We start from the raw sequence: 15,225 nt of genomic DNA, 5'->3' as shown, positions 1-15,225 counted from the left end.
ACAAGTGAATTTTTCCATTATCATCCATAATTTTATGACATCCCAATGAGTGATACTCGAATGCTCGAAGCCTAACATTCTATTCGTTTGGAATCAGTCACTCACTTGTTTGTTTGTTTGTGGTGTCCATGGTGTTTGTCGACTACTATACGGTCATTTACACCAGGCCAATTTTCTTCATTTTATTCCATAGCTGCGGACTTGTAGCACGGTCCACTTCTAGGCTTTTTATAAGACACGGTTTGCACGGATGAGATGGCGAGGAGGAGTCTAGATAAACCTCAAACACTTGGGTCCGTATTCTGGAGTGGACCTCGGTCGACCTCGAACCCGCAACCCATTGGTGATGCAGATATGGTTTATACCACTACGCTATCTCGCCACAACTCAGATACTGAGATTTCGCCCTGACCTGCCATTATCGTATGAAATAAATTGTCGCTGCATAAGTGTGTGTAGTACTTGTTGTAATGCCTGTCATTTCAGTCTTATCCTATTCACTGTCCTATGTCATCATCAGATATGGGACGCACGTTTCGCTTGACCCTCATATAAGACTCAATCACATGTATGAAGGTATAAGTATACGATCATAGGCCGACAACATTCTTGCACAATGAACTGAATTTTTTTTATTCACGGTTTGAACGCGGAAACGTTAAAACAGCAACACCATAATAATGCATAGGATGTATCTATCGTTAAAGACATAGTTTATTGATATAGGCCTACCGAGAACAAACGTTATTATAATAGCTACGACAAAATTCACAGAAGAAAATTATGACATGTCACTTAGAGAAAAAAAACACTCATTTCATCAGGAATACGCAAAAAACGGAATAAACTCCCCAAGTTCTCATTAGAGATGCATATGACCTTGTTGTTGCAGTGTACTCGGTCATGAACACGGCATGATTATCCGAAACAGTATCAAGTCCAGATTAGGCATTTTTGATTTGCGAAAATCAATTTTGCTTGCTCGCTATAGAGGTTTCAAGGCGTTGCTTTTCTAAAAAACGATCTCACTTTCGCAGCAGTATGTTGAAGCAATTGATACTTTGTCAAGGCCTGCAATTAATGTGGATATATCCTTTGAAACTTGAAGGTAAACGGGATATTTTCTCATACGGAACTTGAATTTGGCTATGAAAACAAGCTTGGAATCTCATCCCAGCGGATCACACCCTCAAAGTGTAATCCGTATTTCTCCCGTGCGCAAAATCCATCTAACGAAGACCTGTGCCCTCTAGCGCTTGGGTGTTCTAAAATCGGATAAAGTGATACTTCGGGTAATCACAAGCAAATGGATCAGTCACGAGCATAATGTTTTGTTGGGTAGCATTGTGCAGACAGCTAGGTCTGGCATTTGGTCGCGAAATTCACACATAAACGTACGATAGCAGCTTGTTCCTGATTACACAATATTTGACTCGCCGGGTCGAGTTGGATTTTTCATTTCGAGAGTGTCACATTCTTTTTCTTTCGCATGCTACGGACGCCGAATGCAGAACGAAATGGTCCTGGACGACTATGCAACCTGTGGCGCGATTCGGCTTGGAATGCAAACCTACGACAAAAATCAATGAGTTAGCATAGGAATTTGCATATGAATGAATTTCATGCTCATTTGATACATCTGAGAACAACGGATAAATTCAAATTTAGGAAAGGGGTAATTGTTTTAAATGGATGTTATACCTCTGCGGGTTAAAGCGCGACAACAATCCTTACACCAAACAGCAGTTTATCAGCTATCTAATGCACGCTAAAACTGAGAAGCGCGACAATATTGCACTGCAAGGCACGGGGTGAGAAAATACGCGGGTAAATTGAAATTTTTTTCAAACAACGTATTATCGCGACATCCTTAGCTTTTCAACCCATTCTTGCTAGGACGAATCCGTGCAGTCGCAGATAAAAACGATTTATCTTCGTTTACCATAAACTTCTGTGATTCCATTGACAATTTTGAAGTCAATCAACAAACTTAAAAGACTGAAGCATTATATATATAGCTTGGGAAATTGTCTGACAAGTTGCTTTCAAGTTGCTTTTAGTCAATGACAACGGTAGTGCTTAAGCAGAAGAGACTGAAATCAAACGGAAACGAAAAAGTACCGCACCGTAGTGATTGAAGAGATTCTCATCCACGATATACTCGTATTATATTCAATCAATATTCACGCTATTGTAAATATACAAACCATAGTAACAATTCTTATCTTAACACTTTCGTATACAGATGATTGGAACCATTTCATTTCGGACCAAGGCACCGTGTCAACGTCGCGTGTTGTAAGAATGTTGACATAGGTTACAGGATCAGTACATTAGAGTCAGAATGATTATTCGAACTAAACGACGCGAACTACAATAATATCGTTTGTTGATATATCATGCCCAGTTCACAATGGTTGATTTATGCTGTAACAGCCGATAAGTTGTCACTTAGCTGTATCGGCCACCGAGATTTTAACGCCGGTCCATTTGCCGCTATGAAAATAGTTCCCGCTTTCAGGTAGTTTGAAACATAAACATCAATAGCTGGTAACTTGGGTCATGATTGTAAAACGCGGCCTTCTAAGGAGCCACGCGTCTGAGCTATTCAGCGCCGTGAAGATTAATTGATACGCTTCCGTTGCACGCAATTTGTGAGCACGTTACGGCCAAATTTGCGGATTGATATTCTCAATCACCGCTGTGCATATCGAACAATGTTGTTTACAAAATAAAACTATGCTTGCAAACAACTGCATCATTCGACATACATTATCTAATCACGTGAGAGAGTAGTTGCTAGATTCAGCGCATTTGTGTTCTGATACAGGCATTTCAATGTTGGACTGTGTCAGTATATCTAAGTCGCGTCTGACACTAACCGGGCGAACAACTGTATAATATTGTCAATAGCAAAGTCACACTCGCTCATGCGGTCATGCTAAAAACGAAGGGGGTCAATCATAGACCCATTTTCTGCCAGATTGATTTCACAGCAATGCCGTTTACCTGGTGTTCGCTGTGTCAATGTGCACCCATCAGTCTTTGTAGTTACTGTTCTCCCCGGACGCAAACTGTGTGCGCAAGACCGTTTTCTGATGGCTGATATCGCCTGTAAATTGATTAATCATTACAAACCAGATCGATCTCGATTGCGGCAAATCGCTGAACCACTTCACTGCTTCAATGACACGCCACATTCGTTATGTGCACCACACCAGTGTTGGAAGTATAGGATAGAAGTAGAGGTGGTCAGCTTTGCTACTCAAGTAGAAGTAAGAGTGATGTTTTAAATTTATACACAAATACAAATAAAGGTAGCAATGGCATGTCAAAACTACTTGGAAGTAGGAAAAAGGATATGTAACCTATTCATGCCATTTCAAAAGCGGACTAGGGAGAAGAGTCGCATACTTTTAAAAGTTAATCGCAGTCGGCTACCTCCGAAATTGAAAGACATATCTTCGCGACCAACGCAAAAGGACTGACTCTATGCAAATCGTTGAATTCCTCAAACATATATTCGGTTACCGAGATACAGGACCTATTTGACGAAGGTATAATATACGTACCCGAAGCTTCTGGACGTGCCACAGAAATCTCAATAGATCGCTTCCTCGTGAGAAATTCCGGAATTGACGATTTTGATTCTGCGTCAGAACTGTCGCTTTCCGCTCTACTGTTTCTGCGACAGTTACCATCCGAAAGCCGTCTCTTTTGGCGATCGCCCGCATCAATTCGCGTATTATACGGGTTGTTAAACAGCGACAGGTTTCTGAAAGCGGACTGTCTGTCCGCACGGTCACCATTATCCGTCCCCCTGTAAGCTTCAAACGCGTTCGCTCTCAAGTCCGGATACGTGCCTGCTTTCGCCGCTAACGCAAACGCCGCCAAAGCCTGCCTCGCCCTGTCCTCTTGCCCCGTGGCGACCAGGTGCTGAAAATCTTTCATCCACGAAGTTATCGCGTCCGCTTTACGATCTCGCGTTACCGGACTGTGTGCGCTTGGCGCGCTGCAAGGCGATTCTTCTTCGTGCTCGATTTTAACGCGCGGGGACGGCGTGCATTCGCTTCCTCGCGGGCTGTTTTCGCGTGATTGTGACGGCGAGAGGCGAATGTCTGGATTCGCATTGGTTTGGAAAGCACAGTCGTCTTCAGTTTGCGATGTTCGCTCGCCGAGGTGAATAAGCGGCGCCCTCGCGGCGTCTTTTTCGTCGTCTGAATCGTGAGATTTGCTTCTGCACGCTTTCGCGTCGGTGGTGACTTTGGTCTGGTTAGTCGCGTTTCCGTTGTTAGCCGCGGGCCGCCCGTGAGGAAACTTCTTTTCAGCTGCGCTGGCGGCGATATTTTCGTTAATCATACGGCGCTCAGCGGTGAATCCGTTGAAGCCGGAAAATAGGGCGTGAGCTGTGTTCGGAGGCGGCATCGGTGACGAAAGGCATTTGGGGATGGTGTTTGATACCGGGTGTATCAGTGGTCGTCGGCATCCGTCGAAAGATGGTAACGAACCGTCTGTGGAATCCCGTGACACAGAAAACGGGGATCGCTGCCTTCCATAGTAATCTAGAGAAAGAAGATAAGCATCCGTCAAGAGATAATTGTAAATAAGAGTACGTAAGAGGTGTTTGGGTGCGACGTATTCTTAGACACTATTAGCGAATACAGTATGTATTGACAACAAATGGGAGAAGAACCTCCACCTACGAATTATACCGTGGTATAAATCAAACACAAAATCTCAAGCAAAATGATGCTTCACAAATTAGAATCAGCCAAGTGGAATGCGAAGGGACATAGGCACGCAGGAAGGTATGCACGTCTGATTCAAAACAATGCTTTACACCACGAATTAATCAGAACCGTCTTTTCCTCAATGTAGAAAAAAACGAAGACATGGGTTGAATATATGCACGTCGAATGTTAATGATTATTGGCTAAAACCGTGTGATAATTCAATTGAAACACACAAATAAGGCAATGGTGTTTACTCGTTAGTGGGCCTGGTGAAATATTTGATCGAGACCCCGAGAACGGGGTTTCTGAAATCCGACCACCTGCCATTGTACGGAGGTCGGAGTATAGCCAGCGTGGGTACTCAAGCAGAACTGACGCCGTGAATTTATACTCCTCCCCTGCGATGACATTTTACACTGTTGAATTTTCTCAGACTTGCGCAGCATTAGTGACTGTTCCTTTGGCCTCTGTAATGGCTTTCATACAGTATGAGTTGTTGATAAATTCGCTGCAAACTGTTCTTTTGGTTTCGTGCACTTGAGACGTATTTTGCCGGGTGTAAGCAACATTTTCCGGCAGATTTTGCAAGTTTTTCACGAAAGGTATACACAGTCACAATGCATGAGTCACATTTCCCGATTCGCGACCACACGGATGATATATTACTCCTTAAAAAGCACGTTACAAGATCCCTTGATGCATATTAAATGTGGCAATCTTTCAACTTTTTATTTCATTTTGTTAAAAATTCTGAGTTTATTTTCAACTACACATGAATTTGGATATGAATTTGAGAAAATCAGACAAGATGAGATGATTTGGGCCGGATTTGAAGTCACGCCTTTATTAATTATCCGGGATTTAGAGACGTATCTAGCTTAACCCCCTCTGTATATCTATGAGTCCATTCACAAATCGCGGAGTATTGCGTTGTTACTTTCTCCCAATACCTTACAGTATTGACCACTTTTAAACAGTCATGTACATGAGGTATACTAATAGCAGGGCAATTTCGAGGTTGATTTGATCGCGGATAGCATGCGATAATCTTAACCCTGACACAGGACAGTGCGATTTCACACGCCGTGTCCGCACGTAAGCCTTACGGGTTTCAGCAACAAACGCCACGAAACTGGCAACATGATATACTTGAATTAATAACCAATTCTAATCGAAAAGGTTGTTGTTCCGATAGTATTCTGCTTTTCGACAGCCAATACCGCGCTAATTTACAGGCTATAACACGCTGCCGCATGACTTTTCTGCACGCCAAGAGCTGTATTCGCACCGGAGGATGCAATGCATCGATATTGCAGTGATTACAATACAAACAAGTTCTCAGCGACGGCGTAGGATATATTTCTGATTCGTGCTACCAGCCGGAAATATTGCATATTTTTCAAAGGTTGCTTGTTGTTATAGGCGCGCCTTTTTATTCCGTGTAAACTTAGTGCAAGACCCTCTATTTTTAGTCATCCACGTTAAATACAACGAGGTGTTTTTTTCTTAAACACACATTCACATCCCGGCGGTAATACAACTGTTTTGCTATCACCCGTGGGCTTACTTTCGGCATGGTAAATATAGTCGGTATAGTTGATAAAACAAAACACTTTTTGAAGTTTGCAACAGTAATAATAAGTGACATCACGCCTGTACCTCTATCGTGGTCCTCGTCGTTGCTACTGTTGTCATCACGTTCGCCACTTCTTGTTTTAGGAGTCCACGTCATTTTGTTCTCTTTTTTAATCCTCCTACGCGCGTTCGCAAACCATGTTGAAACCTGAAAGTGTGTTTCATAGTTTTACATGTCTATTCCATTTCAGCTTGATATGCCCGGCAATTATACCGCACAGTGATAAGTGTTTCGTCTATTTCCTTGACTGACACAATCATTACTTTATAGGCTACTAGCCTTTCACCTTTTCCTAAAGTCATAGGCGATGGTGGTACAGATCCTGGAACTATCATAAACCACGGTAACTTAGCTCAGCCTTCGACGATTTCGTCATATTCAAACAAATTGGTATCCAAAGATACCCTCAGTTTGACAGATCAAACTGTCGCATGGATAGATTCGGACCAATACTACAGATTTGAAACATCAGAACTATTCGGGCTGTTGGGAACTGATTTCCGTACCGAGATCTGAAACGATCCGCACGCTATATATGACAGTCGAAAATGTGCTATCGAAGCCAACACGTTTCACCATACCATACCCGAAAAAGCCATATAGGTTAGTTGTGATATTCGACGTATTCGTTGATGATAAGATCGAAAAATAACCAAGCAAATCACTAGATTTGTATGTTAGATTGCACAAGAAATAAAAGAGAGAGGGACATAATTTGTAGGTAATTTGAGTGTTACCGATCAGGCAATGGTATCTCAATAACAGAATGGTTCTCGAAGATGAAATTCACACGATGAGAGCGTATATATAAATGTTGCACTATAGTTTTAGTTTCAACGCCATTGGAGCGTCGCATATACCGTCAGCTTAACCCATCGTTTTGTAAGATATGGCTCTGCAAAGTCACCCGCGTGCGAGCCATGAAAGTGCTGCGCTAGTGTAAACAAAAACACAATACCTCTTCGACGAGTTGCTTCATACAAAAGATGTATATGTTATAACGCATCGCAAAATGCAAGTCAAGCATCCAGCGAAAACTATCAACAGATGCAGAGGTGTGGGAGCGAACAATACAATGCATTATATACCTGTGTCAGCGTCATGTGCGTGACGATTGAGAGAGTCATCTTCTCGCTCTTTGTAGGATAAGGATTGTCCTTATGGTCGTTAAGCCACGACTTGAGAATGCTAGTCGCTTCCCTCGGTGCCTTTGTGCGAGGTCCGACGACCGCTTCTAATGACCTCAGCCTGTCGGAGCAAATGTATATTAATAAATCAGTTTGTAATATCATGTAGACTAACATGACACACAGTCTTGCAGTGACTGTTATGCGCGTGTCAAAGTCCTTACGATTACACTGCGCGAGCTTGCTTTTAATGCACATACGAAAATATCGTATTATACAATTCATGCGGAATTAAGCGTGAAATCAAATTTATTTCTTTTAACTTGGACCACTTACGGGAAACTAAAACAGCTATAGCTATAGTCATTGCTAAGCCCATCTACTAACGTTCACTCAGTCGAGGATATATGAAGTGAATGAATTTTCGTTATGAATATACTGTTTAATGCGAAATCGAGTATCGGAGCATGTCGGAAAATGCCTATTTCGTAACTGACCCACGATTCCAAGTGTCACAGCTGAGTAGGAGGTGACGCACATTGGCAATATATGGACTTACTGTACTATTAACATTCGTATACATGAAAGCATGGAGCCCATGCAATTTTACTCAATTCGACATTTCTCCCACTTCCTGAACCGCATGCGATGTTTTCTAGAGATCGACATGGTTTATTGGTGGAAACAGCTCTAGTCGAACAGTTTATTACTTCCTGAAGCACCCTAGTTCTTTTCCTTCGCACGAGGAGTCTGCGCAAAGTTCTATTCTCAGGTACTCGCGAACTAATCACAACGGTGAGCGAACATTTATCAATTCAAAGCTATTAGGGTAATTGACGAGCGTTCGCAATGGTCGGAGAGAGACCTTTTCATTTGATGTAGGGAATTTTATTTCGAGTATTATCAAGTCAGCAGTTGGCACGAAAGTGGTGTCTATTTATATGCGAAGTGCACCTCACGCGGATACGTTTTTGTGGGCGCAGCTTAGAGTTTAGTGGTGCAATCAACCAGGCAACGCCTGTAAATTTGGTCATTTCTCGGAAATCAATGTCCCGCTTACTGAGACTATACAACCGTTCACGATCGCGACGAGTCTCGGGAATATCAGTACTAAGATTGTCATTGATAATGATGGTCTATAAAATTCTAATATTTTTAAAGCACTAATTTATCTTTTCTCTTAAAGCTAAAGGAATACAACACAGTTTATTGCTCCAAACAAATCCACACTAAAGGCAGTGCGGTTGAAATAAGGGTGAATAACTATAATGGACATCTAGACACAAGTTGTATTTCCGTAACGATGGTAAATCGTAAATATACATGGGTGTAAAATAAGTGTATTTACCACATTTCTGCCATTGCTTAAGGTGCAATAGAGCAGTTGGAACTCTCTGGTAACGAAGTTTGATTTCACGCCCAATTTAAATGGATAAAAACGAGTCAAATACACCAATACTAATAAAGATAAATACCAGCGGGTGCTTACGTGTAACACGTGTTTTGCATCACAAGCCTGATACGTAACTGCTTGCCGTTGCATTGCTGCATTCGTGTCATTTACTCGAAATGTAACGGGCGGGAAAGCCGACGACATTATTTAGGGTGAGTTGTAAATTGTTAGATTACATAATTTTCTTGCAGAATGCCGCAGAAATTATGTCCCAATATTGTGTTACCTTTATAGTCAATATCCTCAGCGTTTATTCTACGCAATGAGTTATTGTATGATTTGATCGCAAGCGGATCCGGATACTGTGAAGCAGACGAAAAATGTAATCAGTATTAAGATACTGGAGCATACCCTGGTTTTAATCCAACCAGATTGGGCGCGGATGGTGCAAAATGAAATTAGCAACCATATCCGCACGAAATTCGTATTTGTAGTGATCTGCGTGGATCGTTAACTAACATACAGGAAGTTAATCCACGGGAGCCCCTGGAAAAGGATGACAGTGATGAGACAATTGTCCGATGGGACTAATATTGTAATTACCGCCTGCGTAGCACAGCCATGTTTTTACACCGGGGAAGTGAGTGTTTTTGATAATTTGCGGAAAGTGATTGTAAATGAAATCACTCACGGAAGTTTACCCAGCTACGGCATATGGATTAGAACACCCAAAACATAATTAGACACGCTGTAAATGTGAGCGAGCTTGAATAGCGGAAGTAACGCAAAACTATGCCCACGCGATTACTGGAAAACTCGTTTCAAAAGTATCATGATTAATACAACGCTAGGAAAGAACAATCGACGCGAATTTGCATCATTAACTGCCGTGAAACGTGTGCCAGCGATAAATTTTGACTATGCATTGTAAAATCACATGTATCAATGTTGTGCGTTGTGGGTAGACAATCAACTGGAACACGGCTATTTCCTGTTAGCTGCATAGACTATATTGTTCAATCTACATGTAGCTCATTTAATCGTGTAATAATTCGGTATACAAATTGATTTACGTCGCTACAATGCCTGTCAGGCGGCGTTTGACATCCAACGCGCTACTGTTCCGCTATGCAACATGTCAGATTTAACTTACTTGAGCTTTAGTACAATTCTCATCCAGCTACAAATTTGTATAATGTGAGATAAGCCGTACTGGCTATAATATTACCGACATCATATTGATTCAAACTAAAAATTTGCTAGTTCTGACTGTAACTTACAACATAAAAGCAGCACCTAAAAGGGAGCTACTAGAATGAACTTTACTTCACCATTCCAAAAATAATGAGATCAGGAATTGGTCAAAATGCTGCAAATTTGAAATAAATTAGTTAATTATTATTATTACTATTATTATTAATTTAATAAATATAACCCTATCGATTATGAAGACATGATTCACTCGTACAGCTATGATCAATTCACATCATTCACATTTACTTATTCTGTCGTCAATATCCCCTCGCTATACGAATATAGCACTTAGAGCTGGAAAGGTAACTATTGGATACAAGTTTGAAATTGATGGCTCTGACTTCCAGGCGAAGGCATTCATCTACGACACTACGTGTTGGGATGTTTTCGGATCTGAATGCAACATGTACTGTACAATTCAACGTTTACGTTTTTCTTAAACTGTATAGTTGAAACGCTAGACTCATGATAAGGACATGGAAAGTCCGCCCACTATCTGTAGCGAACATCGTAAGAAGCATAGCCAACTTTGATATTAACCACCGCATATCCCATACATCGTGCTAAACATTGAATAAATCTAGTCAAATAGAATTTTAACTCCAACATAAAAGAAGTATCATTGTTATCACCCAGTCATACAATGTATTTCTCCATTAGGGACCGTCTTTCATACGAACCTTTGGTCGATTTTGCAACCTTCAAAAGAAAGGCCGTGTCACATCCGCATAATTGATACTGTTTGCCCATTAATGTATCATGGTGACCGTTGAAGGTATCCGAAATGTTAACACCTTTGTTACAATAGTTAAACACGGACAATATTATATTCGTATGCTGAAAAGATTGAAAAGAAATTGACTTCGCGCACACAGAAAACAGTGTATAAATTAGGTGTGGACTTATCCAGGGATTTCGCTCATCAGATCTGTAAAGAAGCCGTGATTAGATATGTTTGTCTCGAGCGAGAGCGTGCGTGTTCAGGTGTGTTCGCTCGACATTGATGCTTTGTTGATGTGTCACTCAAACAATGTTCTGCCTGGTTAAACAACGGATACTACTCGAATTTATTGTAACGTTGGCCCGAGTATCAATTCAAGTTTTTCATTACGGCCATTGTGGTACGAAAATTAAGTTATTGTCCGTCGTCGCCGTGTTATTCATGAAAGGTAATTCGCTCAACTCGAAGCGCCACGTTTTTAGTGAAACAGTAAAGTAAATATCAACCCGAAACCTGCCTTTGCGAAGAGATTATGCAGATTTTCCTTTCCAAATCATGAGGGTCGTGCCTATTGTACATCATTTTATATTAAACAGACACATTTGATAGCAAATACCATATACGACTTTAGACTGGGATTTTAAAGTGCGTGCTTGCCATTGTTAGATATTGCATTTTGCATAATTCACCAAGAGTTGTCTGAAAATGCCTAGACGTGGGCGTGCTAGAAGCAGGCAGACACAAAATCGCAATAAAGAGTATCGGCCTGATGTAAATGACTATTGTAGTCGAAAAACTCCATGAATACCACAAACAACAACATCATAGTGTGTAAAATTGTGGTGACCGAATTTAGCGTCTGAAGATTAGAAAATTCCTAAATTGAAGGATGTATAGGAAATTTTGTTTATAGTTCTATACTGTATATAATATATATGCTTTGAGTAAATGTAAACATCATTTACAAAATATCGTTTAATCTAGATTTGTAATGTTGATTTGAGCAGAAACGTAACCATGAGCTCTATGATCGTAATATATATAGTGCTCAAGTCCCATAATCCCGTACTCTGTCGATCGTTGGGGAGAAACTTTAAACACCACAGTACTATCGAATAAATCTCATTTCGACAATCGATATTTGTAATTTGTCACTGCTAATGGGTTACAGTGTACCTACATACAGACAGCCTATTTCCTTCCCTTTTGCGATAACTGGTTAGCGCGATTGTCACGAATATGGGCCGGTCATCAAAGCGGTTTTCATGTTTGAAATTACACATTTTCGTTTTACATATTTCATGGGTATATGTCTCCACTGGCTGCTAAGTTAACATGGAACACAAGCAATGTCATTACTGGCATCAACACATTCAGACGATCATCACGTACGTAAACATATTAGGAAAACGAATCGTTCATAGAAACATAATGGACTTCTTTGTGCATATAGTCTGCAAGGGGCGTCTGTGATACATTTTTCAGAAGCATAATGGAGACGCATTTAAAATGTACGGTAATGGAAATGGTACGGAGCTAATTCATGGCGATTTTTGAGTGTTGTGTAATTCCACATTCTATTTATGTACCGGAACTTACCCTGGCCAATACATGTCCAGCTGGGATAAATACGGAGGTCTTCTCCAAGCTTCACCGCCGACCTAAATCAAAGAAACACACGGACATGTTGGCATATTTTCGCAGGAGAATAGTCAGTGCTAGAGTGGCCATTTTGAATGCGCTAACGGCCATGAACGCACGACCTCGATCTCTGCAAACAATCACATAAACCTGCCCGTGCCCGTATACGAGGAAGTTACCGACGATGTAAACCAATCATAAACCAGCTTGTAATCGGACAGTATTCCGTGATACGATATATCAAATTTGAATATTCATTGCAGCCCGATTTCCTTTTCTGAATGGTGTGTTGTTTGGTATACAGCGGTGTGGCCAGATTGGTTCATATTCGCTAATTTTTATGAGCTGCCCTAGCGTTCAAGGACGGATATTGGTAATTAATTATATTTGTCTGGCACTGCCACTATGGCGTTCATACACTCTAACAACATCCTGACGCTGTACATGGATTACAGGAAGAGTAATGTCATACATCTGCGAGATACATTGGCACTGGGGGGGGGGGGGGATAACTGACATCACGAATTAACATTTATTCATGTTACCATTATTTACTATATGGTCTTCAATCAAAATCGTATATTTAGAGAACATGATTTATGCGCGAGGTTTCACGTTTGCATTGAGTGATGGATAGGAAGATAAAACGGCGTTAAAATCGGTTTGCTCAAGAGTTGATTACGATCGTGCAATTCGATATTTTGAAGGAAACGGAAATATTGACCAATGACTGTGGTATATACATCGATTTTCCTTTATATTCAGTCGATTTATCATGATAAATACCTCCTTCACAATGTAACGCGTGAATACGCACTCGATGGCGCTGAGAAAGTTTCCGAAAACTAGGTATTTTACAGAATCACAAGCAGCGATTTCAAAATGGCGACGTAATTCACTGATATTAGGATGTTTCGATTGCTGCATAACACCATATATAGCGAGCGCTACTTTGCCGTAATGGTCATCATGTATCCAACCAATGAAGAACAATATAATTACTACATAGATTACGTGAGAACACGCGTCATGAACATCACCATAAGACTCACCATAACTGGATAAAACGAGTTAGGAACTCTACCAAAATGTCCAAAATGAGACCCTGATGTGGTAGCGCCACCAGACCCCTGCCCTGCCATGGCGGCCGCCACCGCCGCCGCCGCATAAGGAGAATTGTACAGAGACACCAGGTGCGGAGGCAACTCTGCCGGCTGTAACGCAGGCCTGTAGTGCGGCGAGCGAGGCTCAGATGTCGGGCTGTGGCTATCGTCACTTCGACGATCGGTTGCCATCGGGAAGACTCGCTGAAATCAACACGAACTTGTTACGATTGCAATTGTTACGGATCTTCGTAAAGGTAATAACATGTAGTTCGGCTAACGTTGGCACTGATAATACAGTTGTTGCCCGATATTTGATCATGCGACGCAATTTGGCACTCGACACTTCAGAATGTGATAATAAGCACAAAACCAATCCTAACCCAGAAATCAACCCTAATTCGATCCTAGCAGTCCCAACCCTAACCTAATCCGAAGTTTAATCCACATGGTCATGCGTCGCATACTAAGTATCTGATGTTCACATGTTCACATTGTTCACGTACCATTTCCATCGTCTTCACTAATTTGTTACAGCCCATTCGAAAATATTGGCTTGCACAGAAATTTAATAACTTTAAAAGGAAAATCTGCAAAACTTACCGAGCGAAGCCCAGAATTGACTCCAAAAATATCCGACGGAGCAGGTAACGTGCTGTACGACATAGTCTTTTGGTTCCAAAATCGCGAATTCAAATTTCCAATACACTACACTGTATCTATAGTGAAACGCTAGAAAGATGCACAACTGTTACTGCTTTGCACATGACTTGATAAAAATGATGACAGAATATTAATCTGTCTCGTCGGATGGGTGCAATGCATTTATTCGCTTGTAAAAGCTGCGCTCTCGCGTCGCGAAAAAGAGAGATGAGATTGTCCGGGATTATGATCGAATAATAAGAGAAAAACTTTCAGATTTCGTCGCTTAACACGCTCACCGCGCCTCAATGCAATTGTCTCTCGCAACCGGCAACGGTTCGCGGTTTTATGTATCCATCATTCACGGCAACTTAACAAAGCGCCGCTAAGCTTTCATAATCGATAGGTGAATAATATGACATGAACCGTGGATTTGAATGCGACCTTAAGCAAAATCTCGTTGACATTGTAGCCTTGCCTGTCTTTGAACCTCGTTAGTGGTTATTGAAAAGAATTGAGAAATAAGCTTCTTTTGTGAGTGGATATCACAATAAGTTTCACCCTTATTACACGTTCATATCTGCACATAATGTTGTTCCCGATGGAATCGGTAGACGCCAATAACGAGTAAATAGCATTATAAATATTTTAAAAATGAAATCGGAAATAATAAATTGGAATTGTGGAGTTCTCTGTTCCGTATAAATAGAACAAAATTACAGCTACCAGAAAAAGTATTATCTGGTATGCATGGTAGTATAAATTTGTTCCGAAGAGATATATACGAGTGACAGAGACAGAGTGAGATGTAGTAGATGTGCCAATTCTTATTTTCCGTGCCCTGTCCTATGTGTCGCACTTAGAACTATATGAATTCGATACTGCGGCCTAAACCGACGATAAATTGCATCAGTTAGTGTCAGGCGATATCATCAACAACTATCATTAATAACAATGACGACTTTTGGAATTTTC

The 15,225-nt window shown here is 41.1% G+C and overlaps 1 protein-coding gene across 1 annotated transcript; it reads right to left on the bottom strand.

Annotated features, from left to right (window-relative positions):
- Positions 1-606: 606 nt before the first annotated feature.
- Positions 607-14,403, bottom strand: LOC145442659 (uncharacterized). Its single transcript, XM_080320634.1, has 8 exons — positions 14,212-14,403; positions 13,558-13,812; positions 12,464-12,525; positions 7,458-7,617; positions 6,393-6,516; positions 3,573-4,562; positions 3,010-3,112; positions 607-1,570 (listed from the first exon to the last, which is right to left on the bottom strand). Exons 1-7 carry the CDS (start codon positions 14,272-14,274, stop codon positions 3,039-3,041), a joined length of 1,728 nt encoding a protein of 575 aa, XP_080176760.1. The 5' UTR covers positions 14,275-14,403; the 3' UTR covers positions 607-1,570; positions 3,010-3,038.
- Between the last annotated feature and the right edge of the window lie 822 nt (positions 14,404-15,225).

Source organism: Botryllus schlosseri, chromosome 7 (genome assembly GCF_051294905.1).
Source record: "Botryllus schlosseri isolate E-star chromosome 7, Bs_hap1, whole genome shotgun sequence".
In the NCBI taxonomy this organism is placed as follows: Eukaryota; Metazoa; Chordata; class Ascidiacea; order Stolidobranchia; family Styelidae; genus Botryllus; species Botryllus schlosseri.
The sequence above is the reverse complement of the archived record's forward strand: the minus strand, read 5'-3'. Positions and strand labels throughout refer to the sequence as shown.

Coding starts and splice junctions, on each gene's coding strand:
- LOC145442659 (XM_080320634.1), bottom strand. CDS start 14,274: ATGTCGTACAGCACGTTACCTGCTCCGTCGGATATTTTTGGAGTCAAT. Junction 6,517..7,457: donor CGCACATGACGCTGACACAG/GTATATAATGCA, acceptor ACACACTTTCAG/GTTTCAACATGGTTTGCGAA. Junction 3,113..3,572: donor GGCACGTCCAGAAGCTTCGG/GTACGTATATTA, acceptor ATCAATTTACAG/GCGATATCAGCCATCAGAAA.